The sequence below is a fragment of the Cucumis melo genome, chromosome 12 (assembly GCF_025177605.1).
Source record: "Cucumis melo cultivar AY chromosome 12, USDA_Cmelo_AY_1.0, whole genome shotgun sequence".
NCBI lineage: Eukaryota > Viridiplantae > Streptophyta > Magnoliopsida > Cucurbitales > Cucurbitaceae > Cucumis > Cucumis melo.
In genome coordinates, this window is record NC_066868.1 from 20,638,683 (window position 1) to 20,664,057 (window position 25,375).

The 25,375-nt window shown below is 31.9% G+C and overlaps 2 protein-coding genes across 2 annotated transcripts; both read left to right on the forward strand.

Annotated features, from left to right (window-relative positions):
- The first annotated feature begins 239 nt into the window (after positions 1 to 239).
- Positions 240 to 2,847, forward strand: LOC103488617 (cannabidiolic acid synthase-like 1). The gene is made up of 2 exons (XM_008447436.3): positions 240 to 1,173; positions 2,018 to 2,847. The coding sequence occupies exons 1-2, from the start codon at positions 285 to 287 to the stop codon at positions 2,767 to 2,769; spliced, it is 1,641 nt and encodes a 546-aa protein (XP_008445658.1). The 5' UTR covers positions 240 to 284; the 3' UTR covers positions 2,770 to 2,847.
- Positions 2,848 to 22,904: 20,057 nt separating this feature from the next.
- On the forward strand, positions 22,905 to 24,699 carry LOC103488607 (tetrahydroberberine oxidase-like). The gene has a single exon (XM_008447431.2). It carries the CDS (start codon positions 22,914 to 22,916, stop codon positions 24,543 to 24,545), a length of 1,632 nt encoding a protein of 543 aa, XP_008445653.1. The 5' UTR covers positions 22,905 to 22,913; the 3' UTR covers positions 24,546 to 24,699.
- Positions 24,700 to 25,375: the final 676 nt, after the last annotated feature.

Consider the following 25,375-nt stretch of genomic DNA (forward strand, 5'->3'; position numbering starts at 1 on the left):
GTCATTTTAAAAAATGAAGTGTTTATAACCATCCAAAATAGGTTGTAAGGTGTAATTTTATCAAAATAGTTAAAATAAAAGTGAATTTTATTAAAACATATGCATATATTGTTTTCGAAGTAGTCCTAAATTTTTAGTACCTCCTCAGATATGCACGAATACATTCCAATAATAAACAAAGATGGTAAGTATAATTTTTATTTTTAAATGTTGTAAAGTTTACTTAATTAAAGCTTGAATTCTCCTACAAATAATTCAGCTTTTCGATACACAAAAGTCCCCAAATGGTCATGAAGTCTTTTCTTCTAACCCCTTTTGCTCTCTTCTTTATTGTTCTAACCTTCTTATCTCCATCATGGGCAGTTTCTACTAAAAAACATGAAGCTTTTCTCCAATGTCTTTTCAATAAATCTCTAACCACTAATTACTCCATTTCTAATCTCATTTACACTCCCATCAACTCCTCCTTTTATTCAGTCTTGAATTTCTCCATTCAAAATCTTAGATTTTCAAGGAAACAAACCCCAAAGCCACTCGCCATCATCACTCCTTCACATGTTTCACACATTCAAGCAGCCATCATTTGCTCCAAATCCCACGCCCTTCAAATTCGAATTCGTAGTGGTGGCCATGATTTCGAGGGTCTTTCTTACGTCTCCGACGTCCCATTTATCGTTGTTGACCTAATAAATCTTAGATCTATTACAATTGATGTAGAAAAAGAAAATGCATGGGTTCAATCTGGGGCAACTCTAGGTGAATTCTATTATAGAATTGGTGAGAAAAGTCGAACACTTGCTTTTCCTGCTGGCTCTTGTCCGACGGTGGGCATCGGCGGGCATTTAAGCGGTGGAGGATTTGGATGGTTGATGAGAAAATATGGTCTTGCTGCTGATAATGTAATCGATGCTTCTTTTATTGATGCTAATGGGAAGGTTTATGATAGAGAGTCAATGGGGGAGGATTTGTTTTGGGCGATTCGAGGTGGCGGGGGAGGTAGCTTTGGAATTATTGTGGCATGGAAGGTGAAGCTTGTTCGAGTTCCAGCGACGGTGACCATCTGTGGAAGTAAAAGAAGTTTGGAGGAAGAAGATACAATCAAGCTGATACATCAATGGCAATACATCACTAACACATTGGATAAAAATCTTTTACTTGGCATTAGTCTCACTGGTATTACAATATTTCTATTTTCTTTTATTAGCTTTACAAAATAAAGTGACCATTTTTTTCTTTTTCTTTTTTGTTTTTGAAAAGTAGCCCCTAGAAGTGTTGCTTCCAGCTATTGGTTTCTTTGTTTGTTGCCTACATTTTATGGGTGTTTTCAAAATCTAAAGTTAAACTTAGAAAGAAATATATGTTTTACAAACTTTGTTTCTTCGGAATTTAGTACACTTTGTTTCCTAAAAAAATATGATAACCTGATATGGCAGCCTTAGTTTGAAAAGAAAAAAAAATTAAGAAAACAATCCTAGTTTTCAAAAACAAAAACCGAGCCTTTATTATATTTGGAGGGTAGAAACTTTCCTTATTTTACTCTAAGAAAGTTGTCATAGAACACAAACACAATTATTATCAACAAAGAGTTTAGCTCAACTGGTACCTATACGTATCTGAAAACAAAGAGGTCTGAATTGAAATATTTCCTATACCGCCGGTTGTAATTTAAAAAGATTTAAGAAAAAATGGTTTTTAGAACTTTATAATATCTTTTAGTGTATTTTTTACTCTAGACTCTAACTTTCTTTCTAATTTTATTTTATACTTGTTTTCTCATAAATTAATTTTTACCCTCTATCTTTATTTAATTTTCTACGGTAAATTCATGTTTAAATCTCTAAATTTAGTTGTAAAGAAAAGTTATTTTTTACCCTCTATCTTTTTCAAAAATGGCTATGTTGCTGTCAAGAAAAGTTAGAAAACAAGAAATAAAATTATTAGAAATAGAAAATGAAAGTTAGTTATCAAGAAAACATGATTACACATTTGAAACTCCAATTGTTGATGATATATGCAGGTGGGAATTTAACTCAAGAAAGTGGCAAAACAAACCCAAATGCTCTATTTTCCTCTTTCTTTTTAGGAAAGGTAAATGAGCTTATGCCAATTTTGGACACCAAATTTCCAGAACTGAATTTGTCTAAGGAGGAATGTTCAGAAATGAGTTGGATCAAAACAGTTCTAGTAATGGCTGGCTTTCCAACACATGAACCCTTTGAAGTTCTACTCAACAGAACACCTCTTTTTGGTCTAAGCACCAAAATCAAATCTGACTATATCAAGAAACCAATGTCTGAGGCTGCATTCAAAACTATGTTGAAAAGATTAAAAGCTGAAGACATAGAAGTTGCACAAATTATGTTTATTCCCTATGGAGGAAGAATGAGTGAGATTTCCAAATCCGAAACTCCTTTCCCACATCGGGTTGGAAATATATACAAACTTGGTTACTATGTCAAGTGGAAAGATCAAAGCATTGATGCAGAGAAAAGACATCTAAGTTGGATACGAGATATTTATGACTACATGACTCCTTTTGTCTCAAAATCGCCAAGGGCAACGTATAGTAATTATAGAGATCTTGACATTGGAATCAACAATAAATATGGAAAAGCAACCTATAGTCATGCTAGGGTTTGGGGGTTCAAATATTTTGGGAAGAATTTTGATAGGTTAGTGCATGTTAAAACTATGATCGATCCGAATGATTTCTTTAGAAATGAACAAAGTATACCTGCCCTAATCGACATAAAATACAGTGTAATTTAATATGTTAAGCTATGTTACTATGTCGACGAAGGGGCAAAGGAAGTATAGTTCAATAATAATTAACATGTGTGTACCTTTTAAGTTTTTTTAGGTTGGAAGTTGAAGTCCTTATATTTGCACTTGTATTGTATTAAAATAGTGTGTTTAAGCTTTTTAATTTTGTATTCCATGTTGCTACTAAATTTTTTTCTATAAATAACCATGATATGATATGGTCATGGTCGCTAATTAATTTGGATGATGATTTTTTTCTTCTTGTTGATGGTGAGTCCAAGTATAGTATGTACTACAACCTTCGTTAACGTTAGATGATGCGGTCTACATCCATAGTCGTGGTCCATTCGATCAAAAGGAGGATGGTGCGTCCGTGTGTCTTTGGTGTGTATGTGTGTGTATATATGTATTTGTTTAGGTTTGTTCCCGAGGTTATACTACAACGTTTTCGTTGTCAACACGTTTTAAGGTTACTATGTTTGTTGAGATGGGCAAACTTTCGATTTTAGAGGAAAAATATTAAAACTTTTTTGGTACAATAAAAGGTAACTAAAATCTTAATTGATAAATGAAAGAAAAAAAAACCTTCTAATAAGACAAAAATATGGATTAAATTTCTTATTTGACGGTCATTCTCTAACAAATATGTCGGATGCTTGGACTACTAGAGAGGTTACTACCAGGGCAGAGCAATGGAAGGTCTAGAGAGCTCTAAAAAAATAAGTTATATCTAAAACTATTTTGATATATATATATATCTAAGATGGTGGACAAGAGTAAAGGCATGGATTTGAAGAGAATGGCTAAAAGATAATGAGAATTGCATCGTCGTACATCGTTGGCATATTATAGAAAAGGCGTCGACAAAGCGTCTTCTGACACAAGAGACCCATCAAGAGAACCAATACCGATGCCTATTATGCAACTGTCAAAAGAATCTCTGAACTCTTGACTTTGTCCTGTTTCGTCAGAAATGAACAATTTCCGATTCCTTGGTCCAATACCTTGGATTTTGGCATTGGCAATATGCTTTACTCTCTGAGGTTTTTTTGCTGCATGAGGAATTATTGGCAAGTCTCGTTGGCTATTTATCTAGATTTATTTTTGGCGCCGCCGTCGCGATACGTCTAATGATCATTGTGGATGCCATAAGAGTACACAGCGTCATCAGTTTATATGTTTTCTAAAATATTAAATTTGTAATTTTAATATTTGAAAATCTGATCAAACTCATTAGAAAACCATTACACATGAATTCTGAATTTCATTTAGATGAAACAAGTTCACGGGATATTAGTTATATTATTTCATTTGTAAAACAATAATAAACTTGATAGAAATAAAGTTTCAAAGTATTCTCTTCCTACTACATCGTTCTAATTCCTTTAACTTCAATCAAAAAGAAAAAAAAATAGTATTCTTTCATCATTGTTCGACTGGAGAATATGCAGTTAGAGTAAATGGCAAATTCAATAAATTCAATTAGTTTCAAACACACGTGAATCAACAAAAAAAAATGATCACACACTCCTCAATTAAACTACAAATTCAAAGACAGACAAAAATCTAAAAGTTTAACCCAGACCTCAATCAAAGACAACCAATAATCTATATTTGGTTTACTTTGGAATAAAAAATTGACATAACCACATGTTCTCGTTCGAATCACACTCAAATAAAAAGCAAATACAAAATAGAAATAAAGATTCCAAACCAGCTAACGCGGTAGGAGATCCGAACCAAATCAGTAGGGATTGTATGAGTGAAGAACAAAGAACATTATGGGAATTTTTTGTATCGTATCTCTTATTGAATATGATGGACCTTTTGGTCTATATTCATATTACAGAACGCTTTTCAATTAGGGCAAACAAATAGGAAGAAGACACAAAATAAGGTTACACATGGCAAAATTCTATAAGTTAATAATCTGCCAAAATAAGAGAAAATATAACAAATGAGGGTTCTGAAATTCTTTCTACGTGGTCATTCTTCTTGATAAATTGGTACACATGGGATTGCTGACTAGGCCGTTCTGGCCTCTATTTCTTCCTTAACATCCCTACAAATGAGAGGGGAGTGAAATGTCGTCAAGTTAGGTACAAAGATGACTAAATTGAGTTTGAGATAATGATTTCGTTAGGCAGTTAGCAATTTGATCAGTAGAGGGATCATACCTAATTTCAAGTTGGCCATTGAGTACCTTAGCCCGAACAAAGTGTATGTCAATCTCAATGTGTTTGGTTTGAGCGTGATGGATGGGATTTGATGCAAGAGCACTAGCACTAATGTTGTCACACCATATGGTAGGTGTATGGTGTCAAGAAATACCCAACTCTCCTAGTAGTTGTTGAACCCAAATAATGTCATCAGAAGTATAAGACAGTGCACAGTATTCAGACTCAGTACTCAAGCGAGCAACAACCTGTTGTTTCTTTGATGACCACAACACAAGATTATTTCTCACAAATACACAATAAGCAGCTGCTCGTTTGATGCAGAATACCCATTTGTTGCCAACAACGTTTTGATGAGGATTTGAAAGGACAAAATCCTAAGTTCGATTGTTTAGGAAAGTAGCAAGTTCTTCATTCATGACAGATTTCCATTGAGAAGTTCATGGAGCATCGGCTACCCTCGTCGGTTCCGTAACTGTCTAATCAAGACTGGTTTTCGAGATCCACACCTTTTGTTTAAAGATGTCAGCATTTCCACGTGTGGTCATAGGATGATAGTTATGAGGGGTAGTCGACGGTGGAATTTGGAGGATCTGATGGAGGAGCATTTTGAAAGGACAGAGATTGATGGTCATTCGCGATGGAGGGCGTGAGGTGGTAGAGCATGGTCGGTGTGGAAGATGAAAAATTAGGTATGATTGGGGATGAGTTACATATGGTTTTATTATGGGTTGAAGGTGAAAGACCCCATTTAGAAATTAGAGGGAATTTTTGCGGTTGGATAATTGGAAGTAGGTCCAAATGGGGAAAGTGAGAAGGGGTGGAAAGAGGTGAATTATTAGGTGGATTATTGGATGGGCTGGGTATAGGCCATATTATTGGGTTTGGAGATGGATTATTAGGTGAATTAAATTTGGGGCCTCGTAAAATACTTACTGGTGGAAATAAAATAGGTAATGATGGTTTTTTGTCCATGGATGGAGGAGAAAATTGTTGAGCAAATGGAAATTTCTCTTTGTTGAACTGTACATCTCGAGATATATATGCCCTTCGTGATTCAAGCTTGGACCTAAGTAAACACATTTTTTTGAATGAAAATTAAACTTTTTAGTTTGATAAGAGCGTAAACAAGAAAAACAGGCATAACCAAATGTACGTAATGATGTGATGTCAAGCTGCCTGTTGTGTAATACTTCCATAAGTGATTTTTCATTAAGAACACAAGATGGGAGACCGTTGATTAACTAAGCTGCTGTTGAGAAGACTTCCCACCAAAATTTGAATGGAAAATTAGCTTGAGCCATGAATATCAAACCCATTTCAATTACATGGCGATGTTTCCGTTTCGCACACCCAATTTGTTTCAAGGTATAAGGACAAGACATTCCAGTTAATATACTTCTTTGGCCACACATATAATGAATTCTTTTGTACTCACCACCATTATCGAATTGTAGAATTTTGATCCTATTGTTATATTGATTTTTAATCATATTCAGAAAATTCTCAAAAGCTGCAATTGTGTCACTTTTGAGTTTAAGAGGCTATATCCAGACATATCGACTAAAATCATCAAGAAACAGCACATAAAAGTGAAAGTCATCAGTAGACATGACCAGAGCAGGCCTCCATACATCAATGTGAATTAAGTCAAATAATTTGGTGGCACGAGATTTAGATAGAGAGATTGGCAAATTTCTATTTATTCATTTTTTAAAATCACATTACATCTCCTAGTGATCAAATAAAAAGTTGTCGACGATGGATGACCAAAACGTCGATGCCATATGTTCTTAGAGACAACATTATTAGCAGAAATATTTGCTAGAAACAGGGTTGATTGGTTCACTTAATTTATATTCACATCCCCCTTTGAGTTGCTATTCATCTTTCCTCAGTAGTAGGGTTTTATTATGGCTTCTTCCAGATGATATAAGCCATCTATAAGCACTCCTTTCAAAATTCTTTGTCCCAAACTCCTGTCATTATAAGACAGTATTCATCATGAAATTCAACAAAAATGTGGTTATATTTTGCAAGTTTCGACACACTAACTAAATTTTTGGCAATGGTAGGAACATACATAACATTATCAAGAGATAATATATAATTTCCATTTGTGAGATTCAAATGACCTAAGGATGCAATCTTTAGTTTATCACTATTAGCTACTGAAATTTATTCCTTACCTCCATATTCAATACGATTGGCAAGATTGGTGTAGTCAACAGTAACATGATTTGTCGCTCCACTATCAGCATGCCAATTGGTGTCAACATTATTTTTCTTCAGCATAAGTGAACGAATTTCCATGATATGAGGTCACAAAAACTGTGGGTGATTTGTCATTGTTGTTTCTGAAACTGTCGTTGTTTGTCCCTTTGTTTGGATTATTCCCATTATTAGGAACAAACTCCTTATTGAACCTATTCTAGCAAACATCAACTATGTGCCCTATTTTTTCACAAACTTGGCAAGTTGGACAATATCTTCCTCTACCTTAGCCTTGTTCTCCTGATTGTCCACTGTTGTTACCTCAATTTTCAATTGAAAAATTATTTCCTCGATCTTGACTTTATGATGAATGATTAGAGGGTCCCTTATTACTTACCATATTGACAATGGGAGTATTATGCATAGACACAGTTTTCTGTGCATTTTGAGCTTGTAGCCTTTTTTCATAAGAGTGCAATTTCAATTGCATTTGCAAGCATGACAACTCTGGTTTTTCTTGGAGTGTTGCTACAATTGCATTATATTCTTCATCCAGTCCAAGTAGAACTTGTGATATGAATGCCCTTGTTGGAGCAGGGCTACTGTCCTGGCCTAGGTTGTTAAAATGTAATTTCATTAGTCGTAAATATTCAGTCATATAGTTGTTACCTTTTCGAGTTTGTTGAAAGGTTTGACGAAGATAATCTTCTTCCACTCTTGATTGAATGTCGAAGAGTTTTTGGATAACATCCCACAGATCTTTGGAGTGCTCAAATCCCATCAGTTGGCTAGCTATTTTTCGGTGTCAAGGAGTTATACATCCACCCAAGTACCAGTTGATCGACAACTAACCAGGCTTCAAAGTTAGGGTTAACGACTTCCTTAATTCGAGTACTCATGGAGGTGATTTCCATAGTTTGGAAGCTTGTCGTCTCGGCAGTTGGTTGTGCTGTGGTGGTGACAACATATCAAGTAACATACATCAGAGGACATAGTACGCAGCCCAGCATATATCCTTCAATTTGGTATTCTCTCAACATTGGAAGGGCAAGGTGTTTCCAAAGAAAGAAATTACTTCGATCCAGCTTGGTGGTTGTAACTTGATTAAGTAGTTAACTAAAAGGTGGGCTGGTGAAGTTAAAATTTCCAAGGTTACAATTGGCATTGACCATCAAGCTTTAATACCAAGTGAAGAACAAAGAATATTATGGGAATTTTTTGTATTGTATTTCTTATTGAATATGATGGACCTTTTGGTCTATATTTATATTATAGTGTCCTTTTCAATTAGGAAAAATAAATAAAAAGAAGACATAAAATAAGGTTACATATGGAAAAATTCTATAAATCAATAATGCCAAAATAACATAAAAGATAACAAATGAGGATTCTAAAGTTCTTCCTACGTGGTCGTTTGTGCTGATGAATTGGTACACATGGAATTATTGACTTGGCTATTCTGGCAACTATTTCTTCCTTAAAAGTGTGGGCCACTGGTTTGAACAAAGTGTTCGAAGCATCAGACTACAAGTTGTAGAAATTGATGAATAGAGGAGAGGAAAAGAGAAAAAAGATACAGTAGTGGCGAGTGTGATAAAGTCGATGGTGGCGACAATCTGTCGACGATCAAAGACGACCTACTATGGTAGGAGCAACTGATGAGAGGAGAAAATAAAATCATGAGCTGCCCATAACATAAAGAACATATATGAAAAGAAACTAGACGGGTTAGGTTATATAAAACTATTTCCCAATGCACCTTCGAAGCGTCGGGATATAATCCCATACTATATCCCAATACATAAAATTACACCATCGATAGTGCTTAAAAATGAATCTTATTTGTCAAACACTGCTAATGGTGAAGAAAATCATTTGGGAGAGTGGGCCTATACTTGACAGATTCAGTAGACTTTGAATATATCCTGACGGATATCGAATAGCATTGAGAGTAGTATCACACATCCCAACTCCTGTTCAACGGCCTTGGCCTTAAGCCCAAACTATCAACCTCGTCTTCTTACGTCAGCTAAATCTATTTGTTTCGACGAAAGACTCCTAACCCATTTTTCTATGTTCTTATAGAGTTTTTTTTAGTGAATATTGATGAATCACATGAAAAAATTATTGGTGATTTTATTGGATCGCATGAATATGGTTGTGGCATTTGAATGACCAACTACATGAATCTCAAAACTTAAGTTATTTATGTACTTGTCATGTTTATGTTTATGACCTTAGGGTTTGGAGAGGTAAACTATATATAATTTTGTCTCATGGATATAACTAAGCACAATATTAATTATGGGTGAGCATGATAAACCGAAAAATGAGTCGACCGACCAAATTGAAGTCCATCGATCCAAGTCGATTTTTGAAAATTTCAAAACGAGAATTTTCAAAAAGTATTCTTAAGTGTCAGACTAACTCGACAAAAATCGACCACTACATATCAATATGTCAGGGTCAGTTTTTTCGGAAAAAAAAAGACTTCAACCAACCAATGATCATCCCTACTATTAATGAACTACATAAATCTGGTTATATGTTGATTATGTACTTTTAAGTTGTTTTTGTACGTTCTTTCCTTGTTGATTTCGTAATAGATCTCAATACATTAGTTGATTTATTCTCTCAAATCTAACTAATTAATTAAATGCAAATAAACTCAAATTAATTTACTGATGGTTGTTTTGAAGTGTCCAATGCATAGAGCTCGAAATAACTATCGCAATATATGGTCCATTTGGACTGACTTTAAAAAAATGTTAAACTTGTTTTTGTAAAAATTATTTAAAATACACTATTTTAAGTAGCTTCCAAATATTGTATTTTTTTTTCAAAATAATTTATTTTTTAAACTAAACATCGAAGCTCTACCATAGAAGATATAGTAAAAACAAGCCTATGAGAAAATTTACACCATCTAATGGTATGGCGAACATATATTTTAAATGGACCGAATATATATATAACTATTGCCATTCAAAATGGACCCAATTTTAACGTGACATGTGAAACCATAGAAATATGACTTATTGGTGACTCAATTATTTTCTTAAATAAAAGTGAAAAGATTCAAAATTAGTACAAATTAATATTTTAATTTTTGAGTTACTAATTTTAGTTACTTTGGACTTTTCTTAAATTATTCCCATGCGAAGTGAACTATATATAACTTTTAGTAATTATGTGAACATAAGTTGGTGTTAGAATAATAAATGCAATATGACCCCCAAAAAATGGGTGTTTTATAAATAAATAAATAAAAGGTTTCTTCATTGACAAACTAATGATAAGTTCGTGAAAAGTATCAATCTTCATCTTGTTTTCTAGTTGTATATATTTTCTTATTGGAAAATTTCAAATATCACCAAGCTGCACTACACTTGAGAAAAAATGTTACAATTTTTATATTGTGTACGAAGTCCTCCTTTGAAACACTGTTTATAAAATACTATTGCTGTACGTTTTCAATTAATTTATTATACATAAAACGTATGTGTGATACTAAATTTAATTGTTTAAAAGTAATATTAACCTTCAAGTTACATTTTTGTTGAAGCTCATGTGTTTTGAAAAGTTATTAAGAACAATTGTGTGTTTTAAAAACAAAATTACTGAGAACATTTACGATATAATACAATTTCATAGTATATCGGTTATTAATAGTAATCTATTAGTTATGGATACTGATAGACACTAATAGACTATTATCATCTATCACTAGTGAATATTTACTAGTATCTATCAATATATGATAGTAGTTAATCAATCATTTATATTTTTGTTATATTTTATAATATTGACTATAATTAAAAGGAGAGTTGTCCAAAAATAACTAACTTGACAATATATTTATATCATATAGTGAAATTTTAGATTCCATTAATAATAAACATTGATAGATACCGATATGCTTCTATGAGTGACATTGATAGATAATAATTAAAGTTTATCGATTTCTATTATTGATCGAATCTAAATTTTGTTATTATTTATAAATATTTTAATTTATTTTGGTACTTTTAAAAATGTCTCATATTTGAAAACCATCTTAAAAAAATTAATATAAATTTATGACTTTGATAGAGTACGTTTATGGACATTTATCTTTTGTTGAATAAAAAAATTGACCGTATTATAATAATTATGTTGACCATTGAAATCTCATTCAAGAAAACAAAGGTTTACATACAATACTTTAATTTATGTTTGGAAAAAGAAATTAAACTTGTGTGGTGTGACTTACTTTCCATTGTGCGTAATTTTTGTTCTTCTTCCCCCTGGATCTTCGGGTGATTGTGGTAAGTTTGAGACAAAAATTTATTATTATAATTTTAGGTTATTATAATTGAATTACAGTAGTTTATATTTGCAGGTAGATTATTTAAATATTATTTAAAATAATTTATCTGATTTTAGCGTTTAAATAAAAAAATAACAAATTTTGTAGTAAAGAATAAAAAAATGATAAAAATATAATAGTAAAAAGTTGGAGTACATAATAGATAGTGCTAGATATATGAGAGCTTGGTTTTATATTTTTCTCAAGGCAGTGGTCACTACAGTTTTCTCAAACAAAGATTTAATATTTGCTCATGACATCAAAAGATCTTTTCCTACATAATATTTTTCTTATTTAGAATTATAAATCTGCAATATTTTATTCGATATTATCCTTTTTAGAAAAGTTCGACTTTTCTTTTCCAAATGAGAGTTATCTCCCTTACAGGATTTGAGTATTTAAAAGAAATTAGGAAGCTCCTTTTAGGGTTGCCAATTGTATGTGTATATTGAGCAAGCCAAATTTGTTTATCAAGAAAGTCATGCTTTTGATTATCGAGCAAGAGTTGTTCTTCGCCACGACCATTGTGTTCTACATTGTGGTCTTGCACGTTGATCATTGTATTTCATTGTGCAAGTTTTCTTCATTCGTTGTGTGGAACTTGTTCCTGAATAAAAGGTAATTTGATTAAACGATCGTATAAGAGCGTAAACGATCATGCAGTAATCTAAACGATCGTGTAAGAAAGATAAAATGATCATGTAAAAGGATAAACGATCACGTAAGAGGATTGAACAATCGTATAGGACAGGTTAAAACGATCATGTAGAAGGTTCGACGATTAAGTAGACATCTAAATGATCGTGTAGGAAATTAAAGAGGTTGTCGAGGTTAACTATCAAATTAGTGGAGTGCATTCAGGTGTTGTAATTAACATATGGAGACTTAAAATTTAGTTAAGCAAAAGTTGGAAAAATTATAGGAGTTTAAGGTTTAGGGTTTAAGGGTTTAGGGTTTAGGGTTTAGGGTTTAAGGAATAGCTAAGCCAACTTAGGATTAATGTAAATCAGAGGACAAAAGGAAAGGATGATTAATCTGAGATTTTACAAAGAGAAAAGCTAAAAGATCAGATGGATTGCAGGGGAGGGCTAAACATTTATGAGAAAGAGAGTTTAGAGAGTGAGTGATTTTTTTAAATAATTATAGTTTTCAAAAGTTTTGCTTTCTAAGTCTCATGTTTTATGTGTCTTATGTGTCATGTATTGCATGTTTACGTTTACAGAAAAACATGATTTGAAAGAAAGTTTTAATGTTATGTTTTAAAGTTAAAAATTCATGTTCTATTGATTGTATTTTATCGTTTTTTTCAGAGTAAACCATTATCTTTATTTCTATCAATGAGCTAGATGTTAGGTCAACATAATAAGTAAAGGCATTTATGTAGAGAAGGTCTGGATGGTGGAATGAGGTAGGACAATGCATAAAATATATGTATTACGCTAGGAATCCTAAGCAACGTATTTGCATAACAAGGAATGGTTCATGTCTAACAAGAAATGAACCGAAAAATTTTCGAGGATGTGTCTAACAAGGACAATGTATAACAAGAAATGAATCGGAAAATTCTCTAGGATTTTGCTAATGCAAAGGCCATCATAGTAGTCCATGCACAAGAATGGTTCATGTCTTGGTGAAAGAAATAAGTGAAACTAATGTGTATTTATGAGGTTTGAAATATGTTATTGAATTTAGGCAGTGAGCTTATGTTTAAACCAAAATGATTTATCAACTGTATTCCCAAAAGGTTTTCAAAAACATAATTCAATAAGTCTTTTAACTTACGTTTTAAGTTTTTTCTCTCGAGTTTGTATAAGGTAAGATCGTTTAGAAAGGTAAGCGATCAGGTAGACAAGTAAGCAATCGAAGATAAACAATTGTGTTTCGAAGGGTTGGATGATCAAGACTAAATGATCGGTTAGGGAGCTACAAAATCAAAATGGAAACCTAAACGATTGTTGAATGTTGATGACTTTGAAGACTTTCAACATTTCTTTGTTTAATCATTATTGAGAAAATTTGTATCATGTCATGTTCTATTGTACAAATTGTTGGGTTGGAATTAACAAGATAAGTTTGCTGTTTATTTTCTGTCACGTGGTTTTTAGTTAAGTTTTATTTAAGTTGTGCTAAGTAATTTGAAACAGGGCATGACATGTTGATCGCAACACACTAAAGATAATCACGATTTAAGTGATGTGCGCACCTAAACCATTATTATTGTTGGGAAGAGATTCTCAGGCTTAAAAGGAGAAGGTCTATGATCATTACAACTAGAGGAGGTTTACGTTCTACCTTTCATCATGTTGCTTACTTCTATGTCAACTGTGGTTTTCTGGAAAATAACATAGATGTCCCATAAATGATATTTTCCCTCTTATCTTGAAGGACGATTTATCCTTCATGCATATAGGACATGTCTCATAACCTTTTGTTCTCCACCTAGATAGGTCACCAAAGGTAGGAAAGTCATTCTTGATCCACAATAAGGACACATCTAGTTGAAAGAACTCATCGGTAAAAGAATCATAAGTATGCATATCAATAATCCATAACTTTTTCAATTCTTCAATCAACACAATTGTAGGTAATTAAACATCAATTTCCTTTCTAGGATATCTTTGACTAGGTATGAGCAAGGATATGAAAAAGTTGGATTCCTCTATGCACTTCCAAAGTAGCAAATTATAAGGAATTATCACCATATGACACATACTGTAGGAAGTACTCATATTCTCAAACGGATTAAACCCATCTAAAGCTAACCCTAAATGACCATTTTGTGAATCTTAAGCAAAATGAGGAAATTCACGATTAAAATGCTTCAACCCATTTGCATCAACTTGGATATTGTAACACATCCTCTATTTCGGCTCACTTATCTTTATGTCATCTCATGCAAAAGTGTCTTCTTTCGGTGAAAACAAACACTTTAATCTCGATATTGTAATACTTTATGTGGAACTTTTTTTACTTTTACCATCATTAACTTTATACCGAGACTTACCACAAACTAAACGTTGTTGCAAATCTCCAAATTTCTTCTAATACAATACACAATCGTATTTGCATGCATGGATGGATTCATAACCTAGATTTAAGTGATGCAATTTTTGCTTCGCTTCATAAAAGGAAGTAGGTATGTGGGGCTAGATGGAAACACTGCTTCTAACAGTTCTAACAAACATGTCAAACGATTTGTTACATCAACCGTTGAGAATTCTATTATGCATCAACTTCACTAATAAGTTAAGGAGGAAAATTTGAACAACCAAGGTAGTTCATTACATGCTTCATTTTCATTAAATCCTCAAATAAGTTTGTCGTATCTCGTTCTTAATTGTTAAAGGGCATTTCATTCTTGTTTCCTTCTTTAGTTGCTTCTTCGATTTTAATTGGAAGTTGTAAATCATTTATAAGATTCAAAAATTCATTTTCTTAAAAACTTTTGCTAGTTTCTTCATCGTTTTGTGGTAAATGCATTGTAACTCTTTCATAGAGGTAAGTTGACAAGTTCTCCATGATATACCCATTGATAGTATGAGGGAGATATTCCATAAGTTAATAGATGTGGCTCCACACCCTCTAATGACTCCCACATTGAGTTCATGCAATTTTTGCATGGAAATCTTGTTCGTTCATAATCATTAATATAAAACTTTGCTACCTCTAAAAATTGGAACGCTCCTTCCCTATACTCAACCAACAATTTATTTCTATGTTTGACCTACTCATTGTTTATCGTTAATAATAACCGTTTTTCGACTAACTTATGAATTCAACACAAGTAATTTCCCTGTATTACTTAGCTAAATAGTTACAGTTATGTAAAACCCTGAGTTTAGGAGGGGGGACATGAATGAACCGATGTCACATCTGAAAGAGAAGGATCTCGAGGATGTGAAAGTAAGACTAATAAAGACTAAAAACTATTCAAAGTTACTACATATACCAAAAAGTTGCACCTTCCTCTTTGGTGGCTCGATCATAAGAACCCCAAAGTTAAGCGTGCTTAGCTCATCCCTAGAAATATTTCGAGGATGCATGTGAGTGAGGACAAAGCATGCGAAAAAGACTCGTGTTGATTTGTAGGGGCGACTTTCACTCTAATAAGCCTTTAAGACAAGTAAGAATGATATTGTCAAGTCGTAGGGGATGTAGAGGAATGTCGAAGATCTGAAGTAAACTTAAATCAATATAAGAAAAATTAAGAAAAGACGATAAAGTTAAAGAGAACCAAAATCGATCACAACTAAAATGAATAAAGAGAAACTTGAATCCAATTTATTACAACCACAACTTGAATCACAAATAAAAGCAGGAATAACCCCAAAATCTATCCCGACCAAACTTCATAAAAGAAAAAAGAAAAGCAAAATAAAAAGCAAAGGAGGGATTTCCATACCAAAGAACAACTTGAATCACAATTAGAACCTAAAATAATCCCAAATTCTATCCCAATCAAACTTCAAAGCACAAAAAATTAGCAAACTAGAGAGCAAAGGAGAGGATTTCCATACCGAAGGAGATTATCGGCGACGACGGTAGACAGTGGGAGGAGCAGTTGATCGATGGTCGAACTGGTGTTAGACAATTGTTCAAGCGGCATAAGACAATGGTCAAAGTAGCTCCGATGAGCAGCGGAAGGGAGAAAAAAGACGGACGATGTGGATGGGTTACATTTTTTGAGTTCATTCAGATATGTGAAATGTAGATCTGAAAGGGGCTTTTAAAATAGAACTCCTGACACTACCTTTTTTAATATATTGCTTTTAAATACAGTAAAACAAATTGAAATATATACAAATATAGCAAAAATATCTATATGAGATAGACTGTGTTAGACTACTATGTGTATCTAACGTAACATAACACAGATATATACATATAATAGTCTATCGCAATCTAGTACAACATTGATATTTTGTTATATTTGTAGATATTTTCAATAGTTTTATTATTTAAAATAACTTTTCTTTAATATAATATATACAAATAATATCCACTCAAACTAAAATCAGGCACAACTATGAATAGAACCAATTTAAACATCAAAACTTTTCGTTGTATTTATATACTTTACGCTAGTAGAGTTATAACGTATAACCATAAAAGGAGTTGAAAACTATAACATTAAAAGAAAGATAATATAAGTTGTCTATTTCTTTTCCATTTTTTTTTTTTTTTTTTTTTTGTTGAAATTGAGCTTTGCCTCAAAAATAAGAATAGACGTTAAATTTCAAGATAAAGCATTCTTTCAAAATTAATACAAAATAAGGGGAAAAATGTAAAGGACAAGTTTTGTTTTTTCTTCTACATCTTAAATCCTCCCTTGAGATATATGGAAATTTCAATGCATTTGATTCCATTAAGAGTCTTTCGATACGTCGTAAGATTATCATTTAAACGTAAGACTTTTTCTTATCATCACAATATGCAAAGAGAACAACTAAACCGTAGCATCATAACAATTGTGAACATATATTTTATGCCAATTTAGCTACGTTGTCGTAGCATTTATGCACAAATTATTAAGAGAATACTTTTTATAAGTAATTTAAATCGATGCTTATATTATTATTTGGTTCAACAATACACATGTAATTTATATAGGATTTGAACTTCTCATATTATTTTGGATGTAATGCATGTAGTTGAATTTACAATTTGACATTTGAACGATAAATGAAAGTTGGAATCTATCTTTGGCTTCAAAGTTTAATATTCATATAAATGGGATGTGTGTGAAATCATAATTCATAACCCTACAACCCTTTCGGCCGGGCCGGCAACAATATAACTTGTCAAATTGAAATTGCAATTTAATTCTACATGTAGAATCGTTGCCACAAAACTTGAATATATTTCAAACTCGTTGCAATTAAGTTGAAATCAACTTTATCTATATTTTTATTCTAAAATTATCATTATATATTCCCCCTAATTTTCTACTCTTTGAAAACTCTAATATTATCGCTTTTCAATCATAAATTGTTTTCTTTGTTATTATTGTTTTTTTTTCGAAGATTTAATTTCTCGTCAATCGTTCATCAAAGTAATAACATTTTTTTAGAGATCTTTTATATTTAGTACACGATGTTCAACAATTAAACTAAAAAAATAGAACTTTTATATTTGGTATGAATAACAATTAAAAAAAGAGAGAAAAAAATGAGGAGAAGAAAGAGAATGAAAAGGAAGAGAAAAACTATAATATTTAAAAAAATGACCACTTTTCTGCACTTTTTTATTTTGTCGTTACATAGATCGTAAATATTTTAACGATTTGTTATATTTATGAAAATTTTCTTTAATATACATATAGTAATTTTTCTAAATATTCCAATAATTACACTTTATTTTTAAATATATATTCTTTTGATTTATATATACATACACATACGCAGAATGTATTTTGTATTTTGGTTTTGTAAAGTTAGAAAAAAATACAATAAAAGAAAATTGAAAGAAAAGAAAAGAATTGATTCCAGTTATATATAATTATTAGTTTCAATCAAATTAAATAATAATTCAGTTCCTAAGGATTGATTTTTTTTTTTCTTTTGAATGTTTTTTCCTCAAGTTTCAATTTTAATCAAATTGGTTTATTTGAACTTTTTAGCATATTGAAGAGAACCTGAAACTAATTACACTTTACTTTTATGTGAAATGAGCTTGATGTTTAAGTTTTCACTTGTGTTTGGTAGATTTTTAACCCAAACAAAAAAAAATCAAACTATTTTCAAATATATCAAAATGAATCAAATATTTACAGATTTTCATAATCTTCTAATGATAGATATCGTGGTATAATATTGATAAACATTGGTAGAAGTCTAACGGTCTCTATCAACATGATCTATTTAATGTCCTAGGCCCAAGATTTGGAATCCAAATTTAACAACTAATGGTTCTGGTATTCCTCTAACATCCCCTAAGACTTTGGGCAATGCCATCCTTGCTTGTGTTGATGTATTCTTCGTAGAGTGAAAGTTGTCTCTACAAACGAACACAGGTTCGTTCAAGTTGTTTTGTCCTCACTCAAATGCATCCTATGAAAATTTCTAGGAGGTCACCCAATGCATACAATTGTTTCAAGCTAAGTATACTTAACTTTGAAATTTCTATGATCGAGCCACCAAAAAAAGAAAGTGCACCTTATTTGTATTTGTATCAGTTCATTCATATCCTCCTTCTAAACTCCAGGCTTTATATGTCCACCAGCTTCCATTTGGTTTGCGCTTGAAGCACATCTCGTTGGAAGAAGGTTCGGCTATGATATCATCTACAACTTTTTAACTTAAGTTGAAGTCATTATTTAAATAAAAATAATATATTAAAACCAAAAGCATGGAAAATTTAAATTCATTTTATTAAAGAAATATATATGAAAATAACCTGAGGCAGAAAAATAAATTAAAATAACTAAAGAAATCATTTATCCATGTCCTAATTAAAACATAAAAGAGCCGAAAAGTTTAAAATAAAAACAAATAACATAATAATAATAATAACAATAACAATAAGAAATAAGTAAATAAATAATCAAATTTTTTAGGCTCTAAGTCTTGTAAAAGTTCGTCACAATAGAATTAGTTGGCATGACATCATGCCGAAAATTAGTGGTGTGGTATTTAGCATCATACAAATTGTCATACAAATTATTATATCTTTGTTATTTAACATTTGCAAGCTGTGAACCAATGCTGTAGTACTAAACAAATATTTAACATTTTGAAGTTTTTGTATGATATGCAAACCACCACACCACTAATTTTTACAAGAATCAAAATAAACTACATATATATAAATGATAACATTTTGAAAGTACAACGATGCAAAGACAAGAAAGAATCAAAAGATTAAACTGAACATTTTGAAAATATAAATAAAGATAAAAATGAGCCCGATCGACTAGTCGTAGTTGACTAGTTTTCAGAGAAAGAAGCTTGGGGCGGCAGATGCAAAAAAGGGTCAAAGGCAAACCTTTCTGAAGCTGAAGAAGGCTAGCAGTGATGTGTCTAGAAATTTTGTATAGGGGGCACTATATAATAAACACACTGAAAATTGTAAAAAAAAAATATATTAATAGCTTCAAAAATTAATTAATTTAATACGTATTACAATTGTCCTCTATGAGTTTTCCTGTTTTGAAATCAATCCATGATAAGTTTATTATCTAACTTTTCCAATAAATCCTTCTCAATATAAGTTATAAGACAACCATTCATCCATTGATCTCCCATTCGATTGCGCAGTTGAGTCTTCACAATATTCATAGCACAGTAGCTGTTGCAATCGGTAAAATTAATGTCATTGTTAGCAACTAATAAACTAATGGGTAGACCTTATCTCTTTTCGTAACGACTATTTTACTGCAAAATCACCAATGCTTTTTAGTTCAATAAACTCTGAACGCATATCAATAATGTGATTTTGAAGTTGATCCTCAAGCATAGAGAGTTCAATAGTTGAAAAGTCTCTTGGATAAAACTGAGCAAGTCGACTAAGTTTTTGTCTATCAAAAGCAGCAAATGAATTACTCGGATTCACACAAGCCATACAGAGAAGTAATTCAATACTTGATTCAATAAAACGATTATCTAACTCTTGAAGTTGCATATCAATGACAGTATAGAAGACTTCAACACGATAATGATGCAAATTTGTAATTGGTTGAGATTTTCGACTTTTTCGTCTTGATTCTTCACTAACTTCTGGTTTGAACAAGTAGCAACATAAACAAAATGCAGCATCCTTAGAAATGTTATATTCTAACCAATTGGGATATTCTTTAAACCAAGCTAGATTAAATCGTCTTGACTTTGCCCCAAACTTCTTGAATGGAAAAGTATGATTTCAAGGTTGACAAGGACCTTTTCGTAGATATGCTCTACGAACTTGATCTTGAATATTATAATTATATTCAGAAATTTTAGTTCTTAGACCAGGATCTGTAGGTAGTTCTCCTAAATTGATTTCTTTATAAGATCTACCAGAATCAAGAATATGTATCTTTTTCTAGGATGATGACTCTATAGTTTCTATTGTTGTTTTTCTTTTAAAATATATCTCCATATTGATATGTTAACTCTACGAAATTAGTATTAAACAATATAAGTATTATGATTTATCACGTAGATTGAAAAACTATTAAAACTAAAAATATTAAAAAGAATTTGAACTTACCCGCAAATTGGTATGGTACGTATATTCTAACGATAAACGGAAAAAAACTTATCTTCTAGTCTTTAATTCTGAAATTAAATAAAATAAGTATATGCATAACTAATGTAAATGTTAATTTAAAAATTACATCAAAAAAAGAAAAGAAAAAAGAAAGAATAATACATTTTTCATGGAATATTGTTGAGAAAGTGAAAGTTTAGATCATATACTTTGTTGTACTTTTTTCTAAATATTTGTTAGATAACAAATGACGGCGGCTAGAAAATAAATATTAATATTGATATCTGGAGAAATAAAATTATTGAGAATTGGAAAGATATTTGGTATTTGGTGAAAAAAATTAATGATGTTTGGAATAAAATATATTGTGAGTATTTTAGAAAAATTTTGATATTTGGGAAATAAAATTATTGAACTTTGGAAGGATATATTTGATATTTGGTAAATGAAAATTAATGATGTTTGGAATAAAATATATTCTGTGCAATTTAGAAATAAATTTGATATTTGGGAAACAAAAATATTGATATTTGGAATAAAAATTAATTTATAAAAATGATTGTAGTTCGCAGGATTCGAACCCTGACTTACTTGTTACAAAATAAAGGCACAACAACAACACTAGGAACCAAAATTTTAAAAACAAAAAACATTTTTAATATATATATTGTAGTTTGACACTTCAAAATTAATATTAAAATACAAAAATCGATAATGTGAGAGGAGCACGTGCCCCCACTGACCCTTTAATAAATCTGCCCCAGGGACTAGACGAGTATGGATGGCAAGCTCGGACCGGCAGTAGTTGCAGACGAGGTGGTTGTAGATGGAAGCTGGTGAGTGTGTTTAAAGTTGATTTGATGAGAATAAGTCATATGTGGGGTGTGAAGGGCAAATAATAAAAATTACTTTCTTGGGAAATAATTTATTTTTCAGCATCAACAATGTTGGTCTAAAATCAACCGTGTTTCTTTTCATTAAAATTTTATCTTTAATATCGATATTGGATTGACATAAAAAATCTGCATTTTTTTCTTCAAATCTGATATTGAACATCCTTGTTCAGCTTTTTTTACTAACATCAAAGGTCAAATTTGTTATAGTGGATGATTAAGAAAAGTTTTTACTATATTCTGCTTAACTAGGATCAAGTTAAGCAGAATCTAGGTAAGTACTTAATTAATAGTAATGAGATTCTATCTCAAAACCAATTGACAATACTATATTTAATAGTATGAGGTAATTTTTCATCTCAAAACAAATTGGTAATGAGAGAATAGCCCATCTATCTTATAAATAGTTCGAGTCCCTTTGGCTTTTTCAATATGAGATTATGAACAGTAAGATGTAATTTTTAGGGTCCAAATCTTAAGAGGAGAATATGAATGAATTTAGATCACACATCCAAAAAGGTGGATACTGCAAATATAAATGTATAGTCAATAAATGTTTAAAAGAATTGAAAGTTACTATATAAATATATTAATAAGGTGCATCAAATTTTTTTTCATTTTTTGTGATTCAATATATAATTAATGACACTTATCTTGAAGCATTTCATGTGTTTGGTAACCTCTTAAGAATGTTCCTAGGAAGAATGTGATTGAGTTAAAAAAGTATGTTAAAATGTTTATTAAGTCTTTACTCGTAGAAGCAATTTAAGATGAGCAAGGATGACCAAACTAGGTCACAGAAAAATATCGCGGGCATCTGATGTCAAATCCAAAATTGTGATTCGGAACATTACAGATTTTATTTAGGTCATATATTTTGAGTATGTTAACTAAATTCAAACGAAAATATATAGCTATAAATTAAAGAATAGGAGTATAAATTGTTTCCTTTATAAAAGTATAGAATTTCGGTTGATACAATCTAGCTAAAGTAATTTAGGGGTATATAATTGGATATATCATCTTAACATTGTGGAATTTTCAAAACAAACAGACTTTTCTTTTTCTCTATTTTTTTTTTCTTTTTTTTCCTTTTTGTTTTAATATTCCCGAATTAGACTTTTGACTAATTATTTTTTTTTTCCGATAACTATATGGAGAAAAAATGAACCTTCTCAATCCATTTCATAAATAATTGGCGTGCATGGAATTTTCTTTGTTCAATATTTTAATGCTATGACATTTACTTATTTCTTAAGCTCAAAACAAAGCTTCCTCTAACACTATAAATAACAAAGTTTTCTCTTATTCTAAAACAAAAACAAATTCAACATGAAGTCTCTAATTACCTCCTTTCTTCATATTTTTATTGTCTTGTCGTTTGCATGGGCAGCTTCTGCTCACAACCATGAATCTTTTCTCCACTGTCTTTCTCATCATTCTCCCAATACCTCTTCCATTTCAAAGATTATTTACACTCCAACAAATCCTTCATACTCTTCGGTTTTGAACTTCTCAATTCACAACCTTAGATTCACATCTCCTAAAACCCCGAAACCTCACATCATCGTCACGCCGTTCCTTGTTTCTCAAATTCAAGCATCCATCATTTGTGCCAAAAAAACTGGCTTTCAAATTCGAACAAGGAGCGGCGGTCATGACTACGAGGGACTTTCTTATGTCTCTGACGTCTCGTTTGTCGTTGTCGATCTAATAAACCTTCGGTCGATTAGTGTTGATGCGGAAAACAATGTTGCATGGGTGCAATCTGGAGCTACCATTGGCGAACTCTACTATAGAATTGCTGAGAAAAGCAAAACCCTAGGGTTCCCAGCTGGGGTTTGTCCTACTGTTGGTGTCGGTGGACACTTCAGTGGTGGCGGCTATGGATTGATGCTACGTAAATTCGGCCTTGCTGCTGATAACGTGATCGACGCTTACTTCATTGACGTGAATGGTAAGCTCCACGACCGAAAATCAATGGGGGAGGATGTGTTTTGGGCCATTAGAGGAGGTGGAGGAGCAAGCTTTGGAATTGTTCTTGCATGGAAAATAAAGCTTCTCCCTGTTCCATCAATTGTGACTGTTTTCACAATCACAAGAACTTTGGAACAAAACGCCACAGATCTCATTCACCGATGGCAATATGTCTCTAGCAAACAAGATGACAAACTTTTCATCAGAATCATATTAACTGGGATAAACACAACAAATTCTCAACATGGAAATAAAAGAACAATAGAAGCTGCTTTCAACTCCTTGTTCCTTGGAAAAATCGAAGAACTTGTTCCAATAATGGAAAAGACTTTCCCAGAACTAGGGTTAACAAAGGAAGATTGCATTGAAATGAGTTGGATTGAATCCGTTCTCTACTTTGCTGGCTTCTCAAGAGGGCAACCATTAAATGTTCTTCTAGATAGAAGACCATTAACCCCCAAAAGATTTTTCAAAGCCAAATCAGACTATGTAAATGAGCCAATCCCAAAAGCTGGCCTTGAGGGCATATGGGAATTGTTTGATGAAGAAGAAGCAGAAGCTGCAGTTTTGATTTTGAGTCCTTATGGTGGAATAATGGACAAGATTTCAGAGTCAGAAATTCCATTCCCACACCGAGCTGGAAATCTTTACAAGATTCAGCATTTGGTGTATTGGGATGAAGAAGGTGAAGATATTGCTAAAAGGCATATAAATTGGATCAGGAAACTTTATAGTTACATGGCTCCTTTTGTTTCAAAAAATCCGAGAGCGGCATATATCAATTACAGAGACCTGGATATCGGAACAAATGAGAAAAACGGTAGAAACACGAGCTACAACGAAGCAAGTGTGTGGGGAGTTAAGTATTTCAAGGGTAATTTCAAGAGGTTGGTGAGTGTAAAAACAAAGGTCGATCCTTCTAATTTCTTCAAGAATGAGCAGAGCATTCCTTCTCTTAAGCCATGGTGGAATAAGAGGGGATACTAGATGTGTTTTGAAATATATATTATTGTGTGTTGAAGAAAGCCCCAAATGATTGGATGTGTTTAACAAAGAAAATAGAAGGGGGTTTCTACTTTGGTTTTATACTTTGTACCTAATTAATAAAAGTGTTTCCTGTGTATTAAACATTTATTTGAAAGTATTGTGAAATCCTACAAGTCCACTGTGCACGATGAACAATTTTTCATTCTTCAAGAACAAAATACAATCAAAAGATGAAGTAGAGAAGACAAAACTTCAATCCTAACCAACTCCCACACAAAACCATGAAATTTACCTATTGAATAGAAAACAAAAAACGAGGCTATAAAACCTAGAAAAATGAGTCTGCATGTTGATGCCCCCAGATGGTTAATAATCCTTGTCTAGTTCACAGGATAAAGTGTTATAATAGAATAATGATTTTAAAAACTGTTTGAAAAAACCAAGTTGTGTGGAAACTATTTGTAAAAATAAAATTAACTTTTGGTTTTATTCAATTAAGTATTTACAAGAAACTGAATTAAAAATATTTTATTTGAGCAAATTAACCAAAATAGTTAAGAGATATAAAAAATTTCAGATTCGATCAAAACACGAAGTAAGTATCGAGAAATCGAGTATGTTAACAATTAGGTTGAGACATGAATATCTCACTCTCTCTAAAGAGATTCAAGTCCTCTGTAATGTGTGTTGTATCTTTTTATATGTACCGCTGCGGTGCAACAAATATTTCTCTTGTATGTTTCTTCGAGGATATGACGACTCATTTAAAATGTTGTGTAGCTCAAATCAGTTTGTACTTAAAGGTTGAACTTAAAGTTCCACGACTTAGA